The sequence below is a fragment of the Eschscholzia californica genome, unplaced genomic scaffold (assembly GCF_041429995.1).
Source record: "Eschscholzia californica isolate CP2 unplaced genomic scaffold, dmEscCali1.0.p SCAF_1, whole genome shotgun sequence".
NCBI lineage: Eukaryota > Viridiplantae > Streptophyta > Magnoliopsida > Ranunculales > Papaveraceae > Eschscholzia > Eschscholzia californica.
The window spans coordinates 41,976,593-41,989,650 of record NW_028238198.1 but is presented as its reverse complement, the minus strand read 5'-3'; the positions used below and the strand labels follow the sequence as shown (position 1 = coordinate 41,989,650).

Sequence of the window (13,058 nt, the reverse complement as noted above, 5' to 3'; positions counted from 1 at the left end):
ACTTTAGACCCTCTAATTTATTTAATTAATGAGTGTTCAGATTTGAATTTTTTTTGTGTTTTCTCTTGTTCTCAAGATCATTTGAATTGATTTTTAATAAAGGGTAGAGGTAATTAAAATCAATTAATAATTGCCATGAGTACTTGCGGGTTACCTACTTAGGTTGGTAGGTTAATTAGAGGGTAAAATAGTATTTTTCTCTCTTGAAATGTTATATTTAACTTTTTTCTTGAAAACGGAGTCCAAAATGCAACTCTGGAAAAAGGAGTCCAAACAACAAGTAAATAATACGAAAGGGGTCCAAACAGCAAATCTCCCTTATTCTAACATCAAAGGATTAACAGACTAGTCTTCCTTAAGGGATAGCCAATGACGGTACTGCTTTTTGAGTATACTCAGTTGGTGATTAATAATTACATGATTACTGAATTGTTTCTACAACACAATGATAATTAATTATTTATATCGTTCTAAAATTTATCAGAGTTAGACTAATTGGATTCAATGATATAAAACACAAATCCAATCTGCTTTACAGATTACCTGAAATAAAATTGGAACAAAGACAAATCAATTATATAAAAAAAAAACTGAGGCGACTAATCTTTTGCCATAAAGATTTTTTAAAATTCTCCATGTGTAGTGTGATAAGTATATGCAAAGTTTTTCCTAGATACAACAAATTACCTTGTCGGACCGGAGGTACTTCGGATCTGAAAATGTGTCGAACGTCAGTAAGTATTAAAAAAACTCTTGAATGTTCTTAACTCTTTGTAAATTCAAAGTGAGTTTTAAATCTGATTTCATGGCTTATTTATAGGTAAGAGGTGACGGTTAGCAAACTACCACATTTCGATGGAGCAATCACAATTTTTGAAGGAAAGATGTACCAATCCTCGGTCTAATCTGGTCTATTGAATCTTTTTTTTGATGAGAGGTCTATTGAATCTTGATCATCATAGTTCACCAGAACGGTCATAATATTATCTAATTATAGCTGTCAGATCCCAACGTTCGAATCTAGATTTAATCTTGTTCTTCAGATTGAATTCCACACAACAAAATGAAAAGCTCATAGCGACAATGCATACATGCAAAGTGCATCACTGAAGCACCCTAAATACATAGCATTAGATCACTGTTTCATTCATAATCTAATATGAGAGAGCAATTTATTATAAGCCCTTCACATTCCTTTTAATTATGTGATGTGAAGATTTCTTTAGCTAGTTCACATCTTCCAATATTTATACCCAAACTTCGAAAGTTAATATTACTCATATGGAATGGATTTTAAGCAAAGTTCAAGCCTTCGACGAGACGAACACAACCATATATTTCTCGAGTTGTTTTGATAATTGAAACCTTATCAGAAAGCGAAAAAAGAAATGGTAGTTTAGTCATTAGACAATGAAAGCCAAGAAAAATTTTCATTCCCTATAAGTCTAATAAACAATAGGTAGGGAATTCAGCTTTATGTCTTTTTCTCTAACTGGTGCATGACAACGACCACATATATTATACTATATATATTGTTCACTATTACTCCACTATAACTAACTGTCTATATAAACCCCTCATCCACCTCCCTAACCGTTTAACCATCACATAAAAACTGCCATCCTCTTTCTCTCCTTATCTCTCTTCCTCTCTTTCTCTCTCTCTCTTTCTCTAGTTATATTAGTAAGTTGTTCAGTCATGGCTAAACAACTTCAAGTTCTAATCCTGTTTATTATGATTTTACTTGTTTTGATACTTGATAACCAGGTAATAATCAACCTAATTAATGTTGTTTACTCTTCTCTGTCTCTTTTCTTAAGAAAATTGAATAACGGCCGGTCTAATTAATCAGTCCATGTGGAGAGTGAAATACTGAAATGACCAATTGGAGCCGGCCACGTTTCGAATGGGATTGTGTTCAGTTCCAAAAGTCAGGCCGGATAGTACTTCTGCTAATTAATTTACACTAGGGGTCATAATATAAATAAAAAACAATTGGACGTCGATAAGAAAGCAAAAGGACACATTTTTTGTGTATGTTAGAAGGAAAAAGTTTATTTCCCTAATTTTATTTCTTTTGGGTTTGTAGGCAACAACAATTGTACCTTTGACTCCAGCTGCATCACCAGACCCAGCTAGAAATCCTGACATGGTGAGATTATATTTCTAAACTAAATTAATCACTTATATATATATATGAATCATATATGAAAAAAATAAATATTTGTATCTATATGGCTAATTGTTTGGTTTTTATTTGGTTATTGGTACAGTATGGTTTTACTCAGGGCAGCCTTCATACTCCTCAAGGTGAGTCAAGTTTTCAGTTTTGGGGTTCTTTTATTTTATCAAAATTTTCATCAACATCCAAATTTCTGACAAGGCACTGTTAATTATTTCATCAATGGACAATTTCACTTTGGGGGCCTCTAAAGGCTCCCTGGCCTTTTGCTCTTAGCCTACTATTCTCTTGGTACCACATGTGACTTTAGACTGAGCAGTCTGCGGCCTACAGATTGGAGTAGTCCGAAGGTACTTGGACTGGGTCTAGTGTCGCGCCGGAGTCAGGTTGAGGCCCACGGATTAGTTTGTGTTGTTCAAGCCCAGAGGCCTCAGACTGGCTTAATCTGTGTTGCTAGAGCCTAGTACAAATTAAGCCAGTCCGAGTGTCTTCGGACTACTCCAGTCTGTGGGACGCAAAGAGACAGGGAGCTGCAAAAGTAACAGAGAAGAGACGCATATTCGTGACTTTTAGTGGTTTGACTGACATAAATATTTGGTTGTATATATTGACAGAGTGTGGAGGAAGGTGCATGAATAGGTGTTCAGCTACACAATACAAGAAGCCATGTCTGTTTTTCTGCAAAAAATGCTGCACAAAATGTCTCTGTGTGCCTCCAGGGACTTATGGGAACAAGCAAATGTGCCCTTGTTATAATAACTGGAAAACTAAAAGAGGAGGACCAAAATGCCCTTGAAATGTATCCCTCTATTTCCTGAGTCATGTAAAAGTACTATTACATCAATGATCTATATATGAATTTATCACTTGTTGGCCATTTTCCTATAGTTTAATATTATCTGTCACTTAAAATTCTGGTCAGTTAATTATGGAACTGCATTGTTAATGCTTTCTTAGCATATAGGTTAACTACGGTCCATGTTGTTCAGTCCAAAGTACAAATATCCTTCAAGAAGCATGAAAAAAAGTGAAGTCCAAGATTTAAGTATACAATTTGTTTTAACAAAACAAAAGAACAAGTGTATTATTTTATCTAGCAAATTTCATAAAAAAGACAACTCTTTTAGGGATGTGTATATATTTGAAATTTACATTGTCAAAGTAGAAAAAAAAAGAAGAGAAAACATGTTTGATCCCCATCCTTCATTTTCTCTCATCTATTGGTAATTTTGTTTTTCATCCTTCTTTTACCTTTTCCAACAAAAAAAAGAAGAAGAGAAGGTAAAACTTGAAACATGGAATAGAAAATGAAAAAGAGGCAAAATGTAAAGAAGAGAAAAGGATACACTTAAGGGTAGTTTTCTAGGGGCCTCTCATTCGTGTTAAAAGGGCCCCTCCTTGTAAATTTGGTACGAGCCTACCGAATTTACAAGAGACTATTCGGTACGAGTCCACCGAAATTTATTTTGATAGTCTATTTTTGTGAATTCGGTGGACTCGTACCGAATTATGAATTCGGTAGAGTCATACTGAATTCACGAGAGGGGTCCTTCGAACAAAAATGGGGGGCCACTATAAAATTACACTTTATTGTCTAATAATATGACAGTAACTTTGAAGGTCAAATAATATATTGTCTATTGTGAAGCCCTCATAGAGTTCTTTTTTTTTTGTTGAACTCCTCATTTGAGTTAGATAATAACATGTGCTTCTCTTCGGTGTAGAAATTAGAGTTTGAATCCCGTTATACGGAACAAAAAACGACCCGTTTCAACAAAAAAAAAAAACAAAAAAACGACCTTTCTACCATGTGTTCTAAGGACACATAATAGAAATTAAATTTTTTTAGTATGTAAGTTTTCTACTACTTCTCTAATTGTATCTATTTCGAGATTTTTAGTTCAAAATAGAAAACAATTAAAGGCTTATAACGTAAGAGCACATACTAGAAGTAACCTAAAGCAATATAGGAACTAGAAAAAAAAAAAGACAAGGGGCTTAGTGAAACATTGGGTCCACTTCGGAAATTAAGCCATACTAGTGGACATTTTTTTTTGATAAAGTACAATTGGACTTCTAGCACAGATACACGAGGGTATAACCCGTGTCTGTCGAGCACAGACAGTTCTATTAAATGTGTCACGTTAGGTTGACTGTAAGATAATTGTGGCTGATCTATACGTGCCACACCCAAGTTGCAGCTATAGGCGCCCCTGAAATGTTAAAGTTGTTAGAAGACCAATGGGGTGCCTACAACAATAATATGGGTTACCTTTAAGTCTTCCTAAAGAAAAATAAGATCTTTGAAAAGATGCTATTTCTTATAATCTCAACAATTGTATGAATTTATTGCTTTCTAGCTCTTAAGGGGCCTTAATCAACGAGATACGGTCTCTCTTTGTTATCTTTTCTTTCAACTTTCTCCAGTTTCTTTTGATTTTACTATTATGTATTCTCAAGATATCAACTTCTTACAACAATTTGTTGCTCTAACTACGGAGGAAATCACTCTGATCACTGTGGAAGGTGACGATCTCTGCAAATGAAGACTTCATGAAACGTGGAGAGGTGTGGATCCAAAGTACCAAACAGGTGGCTATCGGACTGCCAATGTTACGTCTCTCGCGAGTATTTCATGGCCTAAACAAGTTCATTCTTACGGATGTTAAACCAAATGTTTTTTTTGGTTCGGTTCGCCACTGCTTCAGAATTGGATCTTACTGTTGAGGCTTCCACTTGGGTTATCCAAGAAGAATTGGTGATACTTTAGCCATGTCAACAAGAAATTGCCCCGGGTGATCATGTATTTGATACGGTTTGGTTATGGCCCAACTTTATGGGATTCCAAGTGGGTTGTTAAATGACACGACAGTGAACCAATTGGCTAATTCTCTTGGCAATTATCTTCCTGCTACTTCAGAAGATGCTTCTCAATGGAGTATTTTTGGACGGATAAAAATTGAATTTAAAATTAACAAACCTATTCCGGATCGAGTCTATCTGAAATTGTCTTCCACCAAACTTATTTCCAGTACTGAACTCCGTGTGGAAAAATTGCCACGGTTCTGTTTCTATTGTGGCCATATAGGCCATACTTTAAAGTTTTGTCCTATTTTATTGGCTTTTAATGATATACTCAAACAAGGTATTTTTTTTTATTTTTTTTATTTTATTTTGGAATAAGCTTTCAATAAAAATAATCTGAGTTCCAATGTATTACAAAGTAAGTCGCAGGGACTGAAGTACAGAAAGAAATTAATACAAAGGGTAACGGTGTTAATTGAAAGGACGAAAGATAAAACTTTCTCACGTCTGTGGACTTAACGCCAATCTCGCCAGGTTGTGTGCCTCTATATTGGAAACTCGGGGGCAGTGTTGTAATTCGACTTGGAGAGAGGAAACCCCAGATCTCAGCCTACTTATATCATTCGATAGTCTCCATGGAGGGTGGCCGTCTTCATCCGAGAGCAACTCTACCAATATTTTCGAATCTCCTTCGAGAATGAACTGTCCTGTTCTCATGTTTTCTATCAGCTTTAATCCAAGATCAAAGCTCATCATCTCACTATGCATCGGTGAGATGGCTGGGAAGACCATTGAGTCTGTACTGATGATATCCCCTTTGAAATTTCGAATCACCGCCCCTGCTGCTCCCATCGGTGGTTTGTAAGCTCCATCTACATTTACCTTTAGTTTTGATTCAGGAGGAGGAAGCCAGCTGTTCACCTGCATGGAAGGATTCGAAACAGAAGAAACGTTTGGAAGTATGGAGCTCACCTCCTGTGTTATTCTCCAGTAGCATTTGTTGTAATCCGGTTGAGTATTATTAAAGACAAGATCATTTCGGATCTTCCACCAAGACCACAACAGATGAGTATACCATAACCATTCTATATAGTCAGATCTATTATTTAATAAGTTTTTTAAATTACTAATATGATTGGGGCTAAGGTTCTTGAGCATACTGTTGTTAGTGAAGTTAATAAACTCAATATATCTCGGGCAAGTACCGAAAATGTGATCTGAAGTTTCAATTTCCCCTAAGGAACAAAGCTTACAACTAGGGTTTATGTTTTGGTTATACTTTGCTATATTACCTAGAGTAGCTAATCCATTGTGGATCAACTTCCAAATGAACATTTGAGTACTAGGGTTTATGTATTTGTCGCTCCATAGTTTTGTCCAGGGGAAATCCCTAATGTCACTATTTAGCTCAGGTCTGTTGTATAAAACTTGGAATAAGGATTTGGTCGAGAATTTTTCAGACTCCAATGGAGTCCAAATAAGTTTATCAGGGTTATCAAAATGATCAGGACTAATATTTCTAATGGCCTCTATAGTCTCAGTGTTAAAATAAGCATGAAGAGTATCCTGATCCCAATCTGTATTAGCACTATTTCTAAGATGGGCTATTGTTTTAATATTTTCTGGTAGATCAGTGATAAGAATGGGTTTATTGTTTGGGAGATCTCTCAGCCAAGGGTCTGAGAGGATCTTAATATTGTTTCCCTTACCTGGAATCCACAAGATATTAGGAAGAATAATATTTCTGGTCTCTAACATGGACCTCCAAAGAGGAGTAGCAGAAGTAGGAATAGGAGCAGACCAGAAGTTATTGTCCCTATTGTATTTTGAGTTGAGAATTTTGACCCATACCTGATCCGGATTAGTTAAATATCTCCATGTAGTCTTGCCTATCAAGGATAAGTTGGCTTCTGAGAGAGGTCTAATACCAAGGCCCCCATGATGTTTAGTAGAACTAATAGTCTTCCAATTTATAAAATGTAGTTTCTTCTCTGATGATGTATGACCCCACCAAAAACTTCGCTCAATCTGTTCCAATTTGTTGATGACCTGTTTTGGGATTTGTTGATGACTGAAAGTATAAGTGCAATAAGCTCCCAATGTTGATTTGATAAGAACCGTTTTACCAGCTTGAGAAATGTATTTACTTTTCCATTCAGATAAAGTCTTCTCATATTTTTCTACTAGCCATGAGAAAGATTCAACCCGATTGCCTGGTTTGAGTAGAAAAGACCCTAAGTATTTTGCTTGGTTATTCATGACAGGTGCTTGGAGAGTGTTGGAGTAGTGATCTCTCATCTCGATGGGAATCCTTTTACCAAAGAGGATTGAAGATTTATCGAAGTTGACCTTCTGACCCGAAAAGGTTGAATAGGTACTAATAATCTCTTTTATAGCATTGAGGTTTGATGTGGTGGCTCTCCCAAAAAGGATGAGGTCATCGGCAAACAATAGATGAGATATAGTAGGGCTATTTTTATTTATCTTGTAACCACTGAACAACATATTAGTTTCATAATAATGGATGAGGAGAGAGAGCGACTGTGAGACTAGTAGAGAAAGGAAGGGGAAAGGGGACACCCCTGCCTTATGCCTCTGGTGGGAGCCAAATTCCCATGGAGGCGGCCATTAATTTGGATACTAAAAGAGGGGGAAGTAACACAGGACATGATGAGGTCTAATATCAGACCCGAGAAACCCATAGTCCTAAGGACTTGCTTTAGAAAGTCCCAATTTACTCTATCGTAGGCTTTTGCCATATCGATTTTTAGGGAGAAGCCCCCCTTTTTTGCCTTGGAGTTCCGGATAGAATGGATAACCTCCTGAGTTATAATAATATTATCGACAATTTGTCTAGATGGTACAAAGGCATTCTGCGTCCACATTATACACTGGTCTAGGTAGGGGCCGATTCGGTTTGCTAAAATTTTTGTGATGAATTTATAGAGAGAATTGCACAAAGATATTGGTCTGAAATCCGAGGCCATACTCGGGTTTCGGGTTTTAGGGATAAGGGCTAGAGTAGTGGCATTAATGGCTGAGTCGATCTTACCCGAAGAGAACACTTGCTGAATGTACAGTACCAATTCGTTACCCAAAATGTCCCAATTATGTTGGAAAAAATGGCAAGGCAGTCCATCAGGTCCCGGGCTCTTGATTGACCCCATTTTCATCACTACTCCCTTTATTTCTTCATAATCCGGAACCCTTGAGATGTAGCCCAATTCAGTATCCGATAGTACTTTGTAGGCATTGAGAATCTCTGGCGGAGCCGGCTCGACTGGTTCTGCCGTGAATAAATTCTGAAAAAACAAAGTGAGATCTTTAGCAATTTCCTGTTCATCCGTAGAAATATTTCCATTTTGCAGTGTAAGCTGAGTAATTTTATTCTTTTGTCTCCTCTGAGATATGGCCAAGTGAAAGGCCTTTGTATTACGGTCTCCGTTATGTGTCCATTTTTGTTTTGCCCTTTGTTCTAACTTGGTACGATGGACCTCCTCAAGATGAATCAAATCTTCTTGAATATCACTCTCTATGTAAAGGGAGGCTTGAGTAGGGGGTCCAGACTGAATGTCTAATAGTCTCTTACGAAGTATTTTAAGTCTGTTGTTCAATAGGCCAAAAGCCGATTTACTCCAAGAAGACAAAACATCTTTAATTGTACAAATACGATCATGGAATGTACCTCTACTTTCATTCCATCCTTGCTTCAAAATGTCGGTGAAGTCAGAATGTTTAGACCAGTAAGTCTCATAACGAGAGATGGTCTGAAGAACACGCCCCTCACTATGGGTTTTTAGAAGGATAAGAGCGTGGTCACTGTTGTACCTAGGAAGATGAAACAGTCCGGCTTTAGGGTAATTTAAGAGCCAATCATGTGAACAAAGGGCTCTATCTAGGCGTTCCCGCATAAGATGGTGAGTCGACCTATTATTGGTCCAAGTGAAGGCCGGACCGTTAAAACCAATATCTATAAGTCCCGATTGAGAAATAAAAGACTTAAAATGAGGGGAAAAAGGGTTACCGGTACTACCACCCCATTTCTCACTAGGAGAAGCAATACTATTTAGGTCCCCAATACAGACCATAGGATTAGTGTTACTCAGGATACGATTTAAAATGCTGTTCCAGAATCTAGGGCGATCATTAATTCTAGGAGGACCATAAATGCATAAGAGGTCCCAATCTGGATTATTTTGATACCCACTAATAGTAACATGAATTAAGTTGATGAAGCCTAAGTACAAGGGCTCTTTCAAAGTCCCATTAAATGCTCGTGGACGGAACAGAGAATTAGGCAATTGATTCGAATTTTCTTTCCAATCTTCCTACAATCAAAGTCACTGATTATGTTAACACCAACACTAAGGATCCTAATTTTACCGATTCTCAAATTAACTATTTAAGTGATCTTTCTCACTCATCTCAGGCTAAAAAGAGCAAGATTTTGACCGCTACCGGTGTTTCAGCCAGATCCAATCCTCTTTTTATGTTTGAAAGAGATCCTACAAATGAAGCCAGTGGATCGGGGTCCAAAGAAGACGACTGTGCGGGTGACTCAAATATGATGATGGATTCCCACATAGAGTTCCCTATTAGGCACAAGAGAAGTGCTTGACTTATTTCTGCTTCCAACTCTAATGATGGGGTATCGGCGACCCAAACACCGAAGACGAAATGAGTATTCTTGCATGGAATTGTCGGGGATGTGGGAACGATCCGACGAAGGAATCACTTTATCAGTTCCTTGCCTCCACAAAACCTGATCTGGTCTTCTTATCCGAAGCCAGACTTCCTCTTTTTAACTTTATTCAGTCTTTTGTTAAATTTGATCTTGTTAATTACTACCAGGTTCCCTCCGTAGGAGTGGAGGCCTTCTTTTACTTTGGTCGAACAATATTATGCCTCTAAAAACCTTATTTACTCTACTGTTACTACTGTTACTCATCCCAACCCGGGGGAATTGTTTTGTATTTATGGCCCTCCCCGGGTTCAGGACAAACCGTCCTTTTGGACAAACCTTTTACACCGAATTCAGTCCACTTCCTTGCCTATTTGCTGTTTAGGAGACCTCAATGCCCTTGGTTCCACTTCTGATAAGTGGGGTGGCTCTAATTACATTCCATTTATGTCACATTTTCAGGAATTCATGCAAGACGCCTCTTTATTCGATTTGGGCTTCAATGGTCCTGCTTATACTTGGATAAATAGCAAGGTTGTTCACCATCTTACAAAGGAAGGATTAGATAGAGTATTATGTAGTACTTCTTGGTTACAAGAATACCCAGAGTTAGGGGTGTTCCATCTCCCTCGGTATAATAGCGACCATGCACCCATTTTACTCAAATTTCAAGTTCGTAGTCAGATCCTCAATAATATTTCCAAATACTAGGTCAGTTATGTAGGGGTTTAATAGGGTATCTCATACACCTAATTATCTAGTGTTGGTAGCGGAATCTCAAACATCTCTATGTTTAACACTAGTTTCCAGTATCTATACATGAACATACCAATGAACTAGATTGGAAAGATGATTACCTCTTAATCGCTTTCCCACGAACTAAATCTCGACCAGTATTCGGAAGATAAGAGCTCCAAGTGTAGCTCCTCTACTTGAGACACCGAGTAATGACTTGAACTCCCTTCTTTCAGTCAGCTAGGACCTTCTTGAAGGTTGAGATGAAGAACTCCTTCTTCTTGACTAGATACTTGAGAAAACTCCTTTTCTCTCTCTCTGAGATGTGTATACTGAAACTCTTTCAGTCTCTCAGAAAAGCTCTCAAACTGGCTCTCTCTTTAGGTTGTATAATTAGGTATATATAGAAATCCCTAGAAGAGGTATTAGACTCAAACTAGGATTCCTAAAACCTAATTATAAGGCAACACCCAAAATACCCTCTTTAGGGTTACTTGGAGTGGCCAGCCAACATAGCCCTTTATGGGCTTCCTTGGCCGGCCCACTTAGGGCCTAACCGGCCATCACATGGCCGGCCCTATTGCCTAGGTCGGCCATCACATGGCCGGCCTACCTAAAGTCTTTCCGGGTCCTCCCTTTTGGGTCCGGACATGTTTGTATCTCTTCGGACTTCTCCGAATAAATCTGGACTTACCAATAATGGATCCAATCCATTTATTTACCATTCTCCTTCTAGTCAATTCTCTCCGTTCAAATCATTACTCTGATGTGTAACCCTGGTAGGATCCGGTCTATGTTAGCCGCGAATCAACTCCTTGATTCGACGATCGTAGTTGGCTTCTAGCTAAGCATTACGACCCCTAATTGGACCGGACTAATGATCTTCCGAGTAAGGTCATTAAGATCCTATTCGCCAAATTGTACGCATTGCAACCTTGGTCGAAGGACACTCCTTCGGAAGGATACCATTCCTTCAGACCGAGGCAATATATCCTTCAAGTTAGTCTACACATCGGTATTACAATGACCAGTTCCTTCTTGAATGGGAAAATGGTTCAGGTAATTTTCATGATAAGGTCATAGCGGTCAAAGATAATTTACATATATAGGTAAAAAATTCTTTGGTATCCTCACTAACAGACTCAAAATCTTACGAGAACGTCTTGGAGGCATTCAACTTCTTCCACCAACAGATGCCCTACTACAAATAGAAAGTAGTAATCAAGAGCAGACCATTCATTTGGAAGAAGTCCTCAGACTAAGGGTAGAACAACGTACTAAATCTAAATGGTCCCACAATGGGGATCGCAATACCAAGGCATTCCACGCGGCTATGACTCGTCGGCGACAGAAGAACATAATCCATCGCCTTCAATTACAGTCAGGGAGGGTCTCTATCAAAGAGGATGATATAGCTAACGATATATCTTCCTTTTTTCAGAACTTATTTACATCAGAACCAGTTGGTATTCCACCACCTGATATTTTGGCTTCCTTTAAGATACTATCGGATGAAGCCCTAGACGACATCTAGAGGATCCCCTCCTCTGAGGATATCAAAACAATGGTTATGGAGATGGGCCCTCTAAAGAGCCCTGGTCCAGACGGTCTTTCCTGTGTTTTTTATCAGCACCACTGATAATCTATTGGCCTCGAATTAACGACATTCATACAGGTAGCCTTTGCTACAGGTTCTTTTTCTCCTTCTCTCAACTCCATAACGATTGCTTTAATCCCGAAAGTCAGGAATCCGAGTTCCGCTTCGGACTTTAGACCAATTTCGCTTTGCAACTTTCTTTTCAAGTTCATCACTAAAACTTTAGCTAATAGAAGTCGTCCTTATCTTGTGGATTGTATTGATTGGACTCGAAATACCTTCGTCCCCAATCGCCAAATTCTAGACAATATAATTGTTACTCAAGAACTTCTTCATTCTATGAAAAAGTCTAAGGCGAAAAAAGGGTCATTTGCATTAAAGATGGACATGGTCAAGGCGTATGACCGAGTTGACTGGGGTTATTTGGAGACCATTTTAAAAGCCATCTGTCTCCAAGGAAGTATACTTAAACTTATTATACACTGTATTTCGACCCCTACTTTTAGGGTCTTGGTCAATAGAAATTTGTATGGTGACTTTTCTCATCTCGAGGTTTGAGGCAAGGGTGTCCCCTGTCACCCTACCTCTTCATTCTCACCTCTCAATCCCTCTCCCTCCTCATATCTTATTATGCTTCTCAAGTTAATTATACACGTTACAAAATCAATACCGTTAGCCCTACCATCACTCATCTCCTATTTGCTGACGACTTGATTATCTTTGGTACTTCTGCACATATTAATTTACAGAGCATCATGAATATTATGGAGGAGTACTCCTCCTTCTCAGGGCAAAAGGTAAATTACAATAAATCTTCTCTTTTCTTCAGCTCTGGAGTGGAGTCAGCAGTTAAGAACTCTTTTGTTAATACTTTACAAGCCCCCCTCATGTCGGACCACTCCAAGTATCTTGGTGCTTTAATTTTAAAACCTGAAAGGACAAATTTACGTCTGCTCTTGCAGGATGGAAGGACAAATTGATTACACAAGCAGGGAAAACAGTGTCAATAAAATCCATTTTAAGTTCATATTGTACTTATCCCTTAAGTTTTCAAAAAT

General features: G+C 38.1%; 2 protein-coding genes across 2 annotated transcripts; one reads left to right on the top strand and one right to left on the bottom strand.

Annotated features, from left to right (window-relative positions):
* The first annotated feature begins 1,470 nt into the window (after positions 1-1,470).
* Positions 1,471-3,059, top strand: LOC147566927 (Gibberellin-regulated family protein). The gene is made up of 4 exons (XM_086653502.1): positions 1,471-1,767; positions 2,090-2,152; positions 2,274-2,310; positions 2,797-3,059. The coding sequence occupies exons 1-4, from the start codon at positions 1,699-1,701 to the stop codon at positions 2,976-2,978; spliced, it is 351 nt and encodes a 116-aa protein (XP_086509628.1). The 5' UTR covers positions 1,471-1,698; the 3' UTR covers positions 2,979-3,059.
* A 2,429-nt stretch (positions 3,060-5,488) lies between these two features.
* LOC147566926 (uncharacterized) lies at positions 5,489-9,571 on the bottom strand. The gene is made up of 3 exons (XM_086656144.1): positions 9,446-9,571; positions 8,071-9,315; positions 5,489-7,471 (listed from the first exon to the last, which is right to left on the bottom strand). The coding sequence occupies exons 1-3, from the start codon at positions 9,569-9,571 to the stop codon at positions 5,489-5,491; spliced, it is 3,354 nt and encodes a 1,117-aa protein (XP_086512270.1).
* Positions 9,572-13,058: the final 3,487 nt, after the last annotated feature.

Coding starts and splice junctions, on each gene's coding strand:
- LOC147566927 (XM_086653502.1), top strand. CDS start 1,699: ATGGCTAAACAACTTCAAGTTCTAATCCTGTTTATTATGATTTTACTT. Junction 2,153..2,273: donor CAGCTAGAAATCCTGACATG/GTGAGATTATAT, acceptor TTATTGGTACAG/TATGGTTTTACTCAGGGCAG. Junction 2,311..2,796: donor CAGCCTTCATACTCCTCAAG/GTGAGTCAAGTT, acceptor ATATATTGACAG/AGTGTGGAGGAAGGTGCATG.
- LOC147566926 (XM_086656144.1), bottom strand. CDS start 9,571: ATGTGGGAATCCATCATCATATTTGAGTCACCCGCACAGTCGTCTTCT. Junction 9,316..9,445: donor TGGATCTGGCTGAAACACCG/GTAGCGGTCAAA, acceptor CTTTGATTGTAG/GAAGATTGGAAAGAAAATTC. Junction 7,472..8,070: donor ACATTTTGGGTAACGAATTG/GTACTGTACATT, acceptor AGTGGTTACAAG/ATAAATAAAAATAGCCCTAC.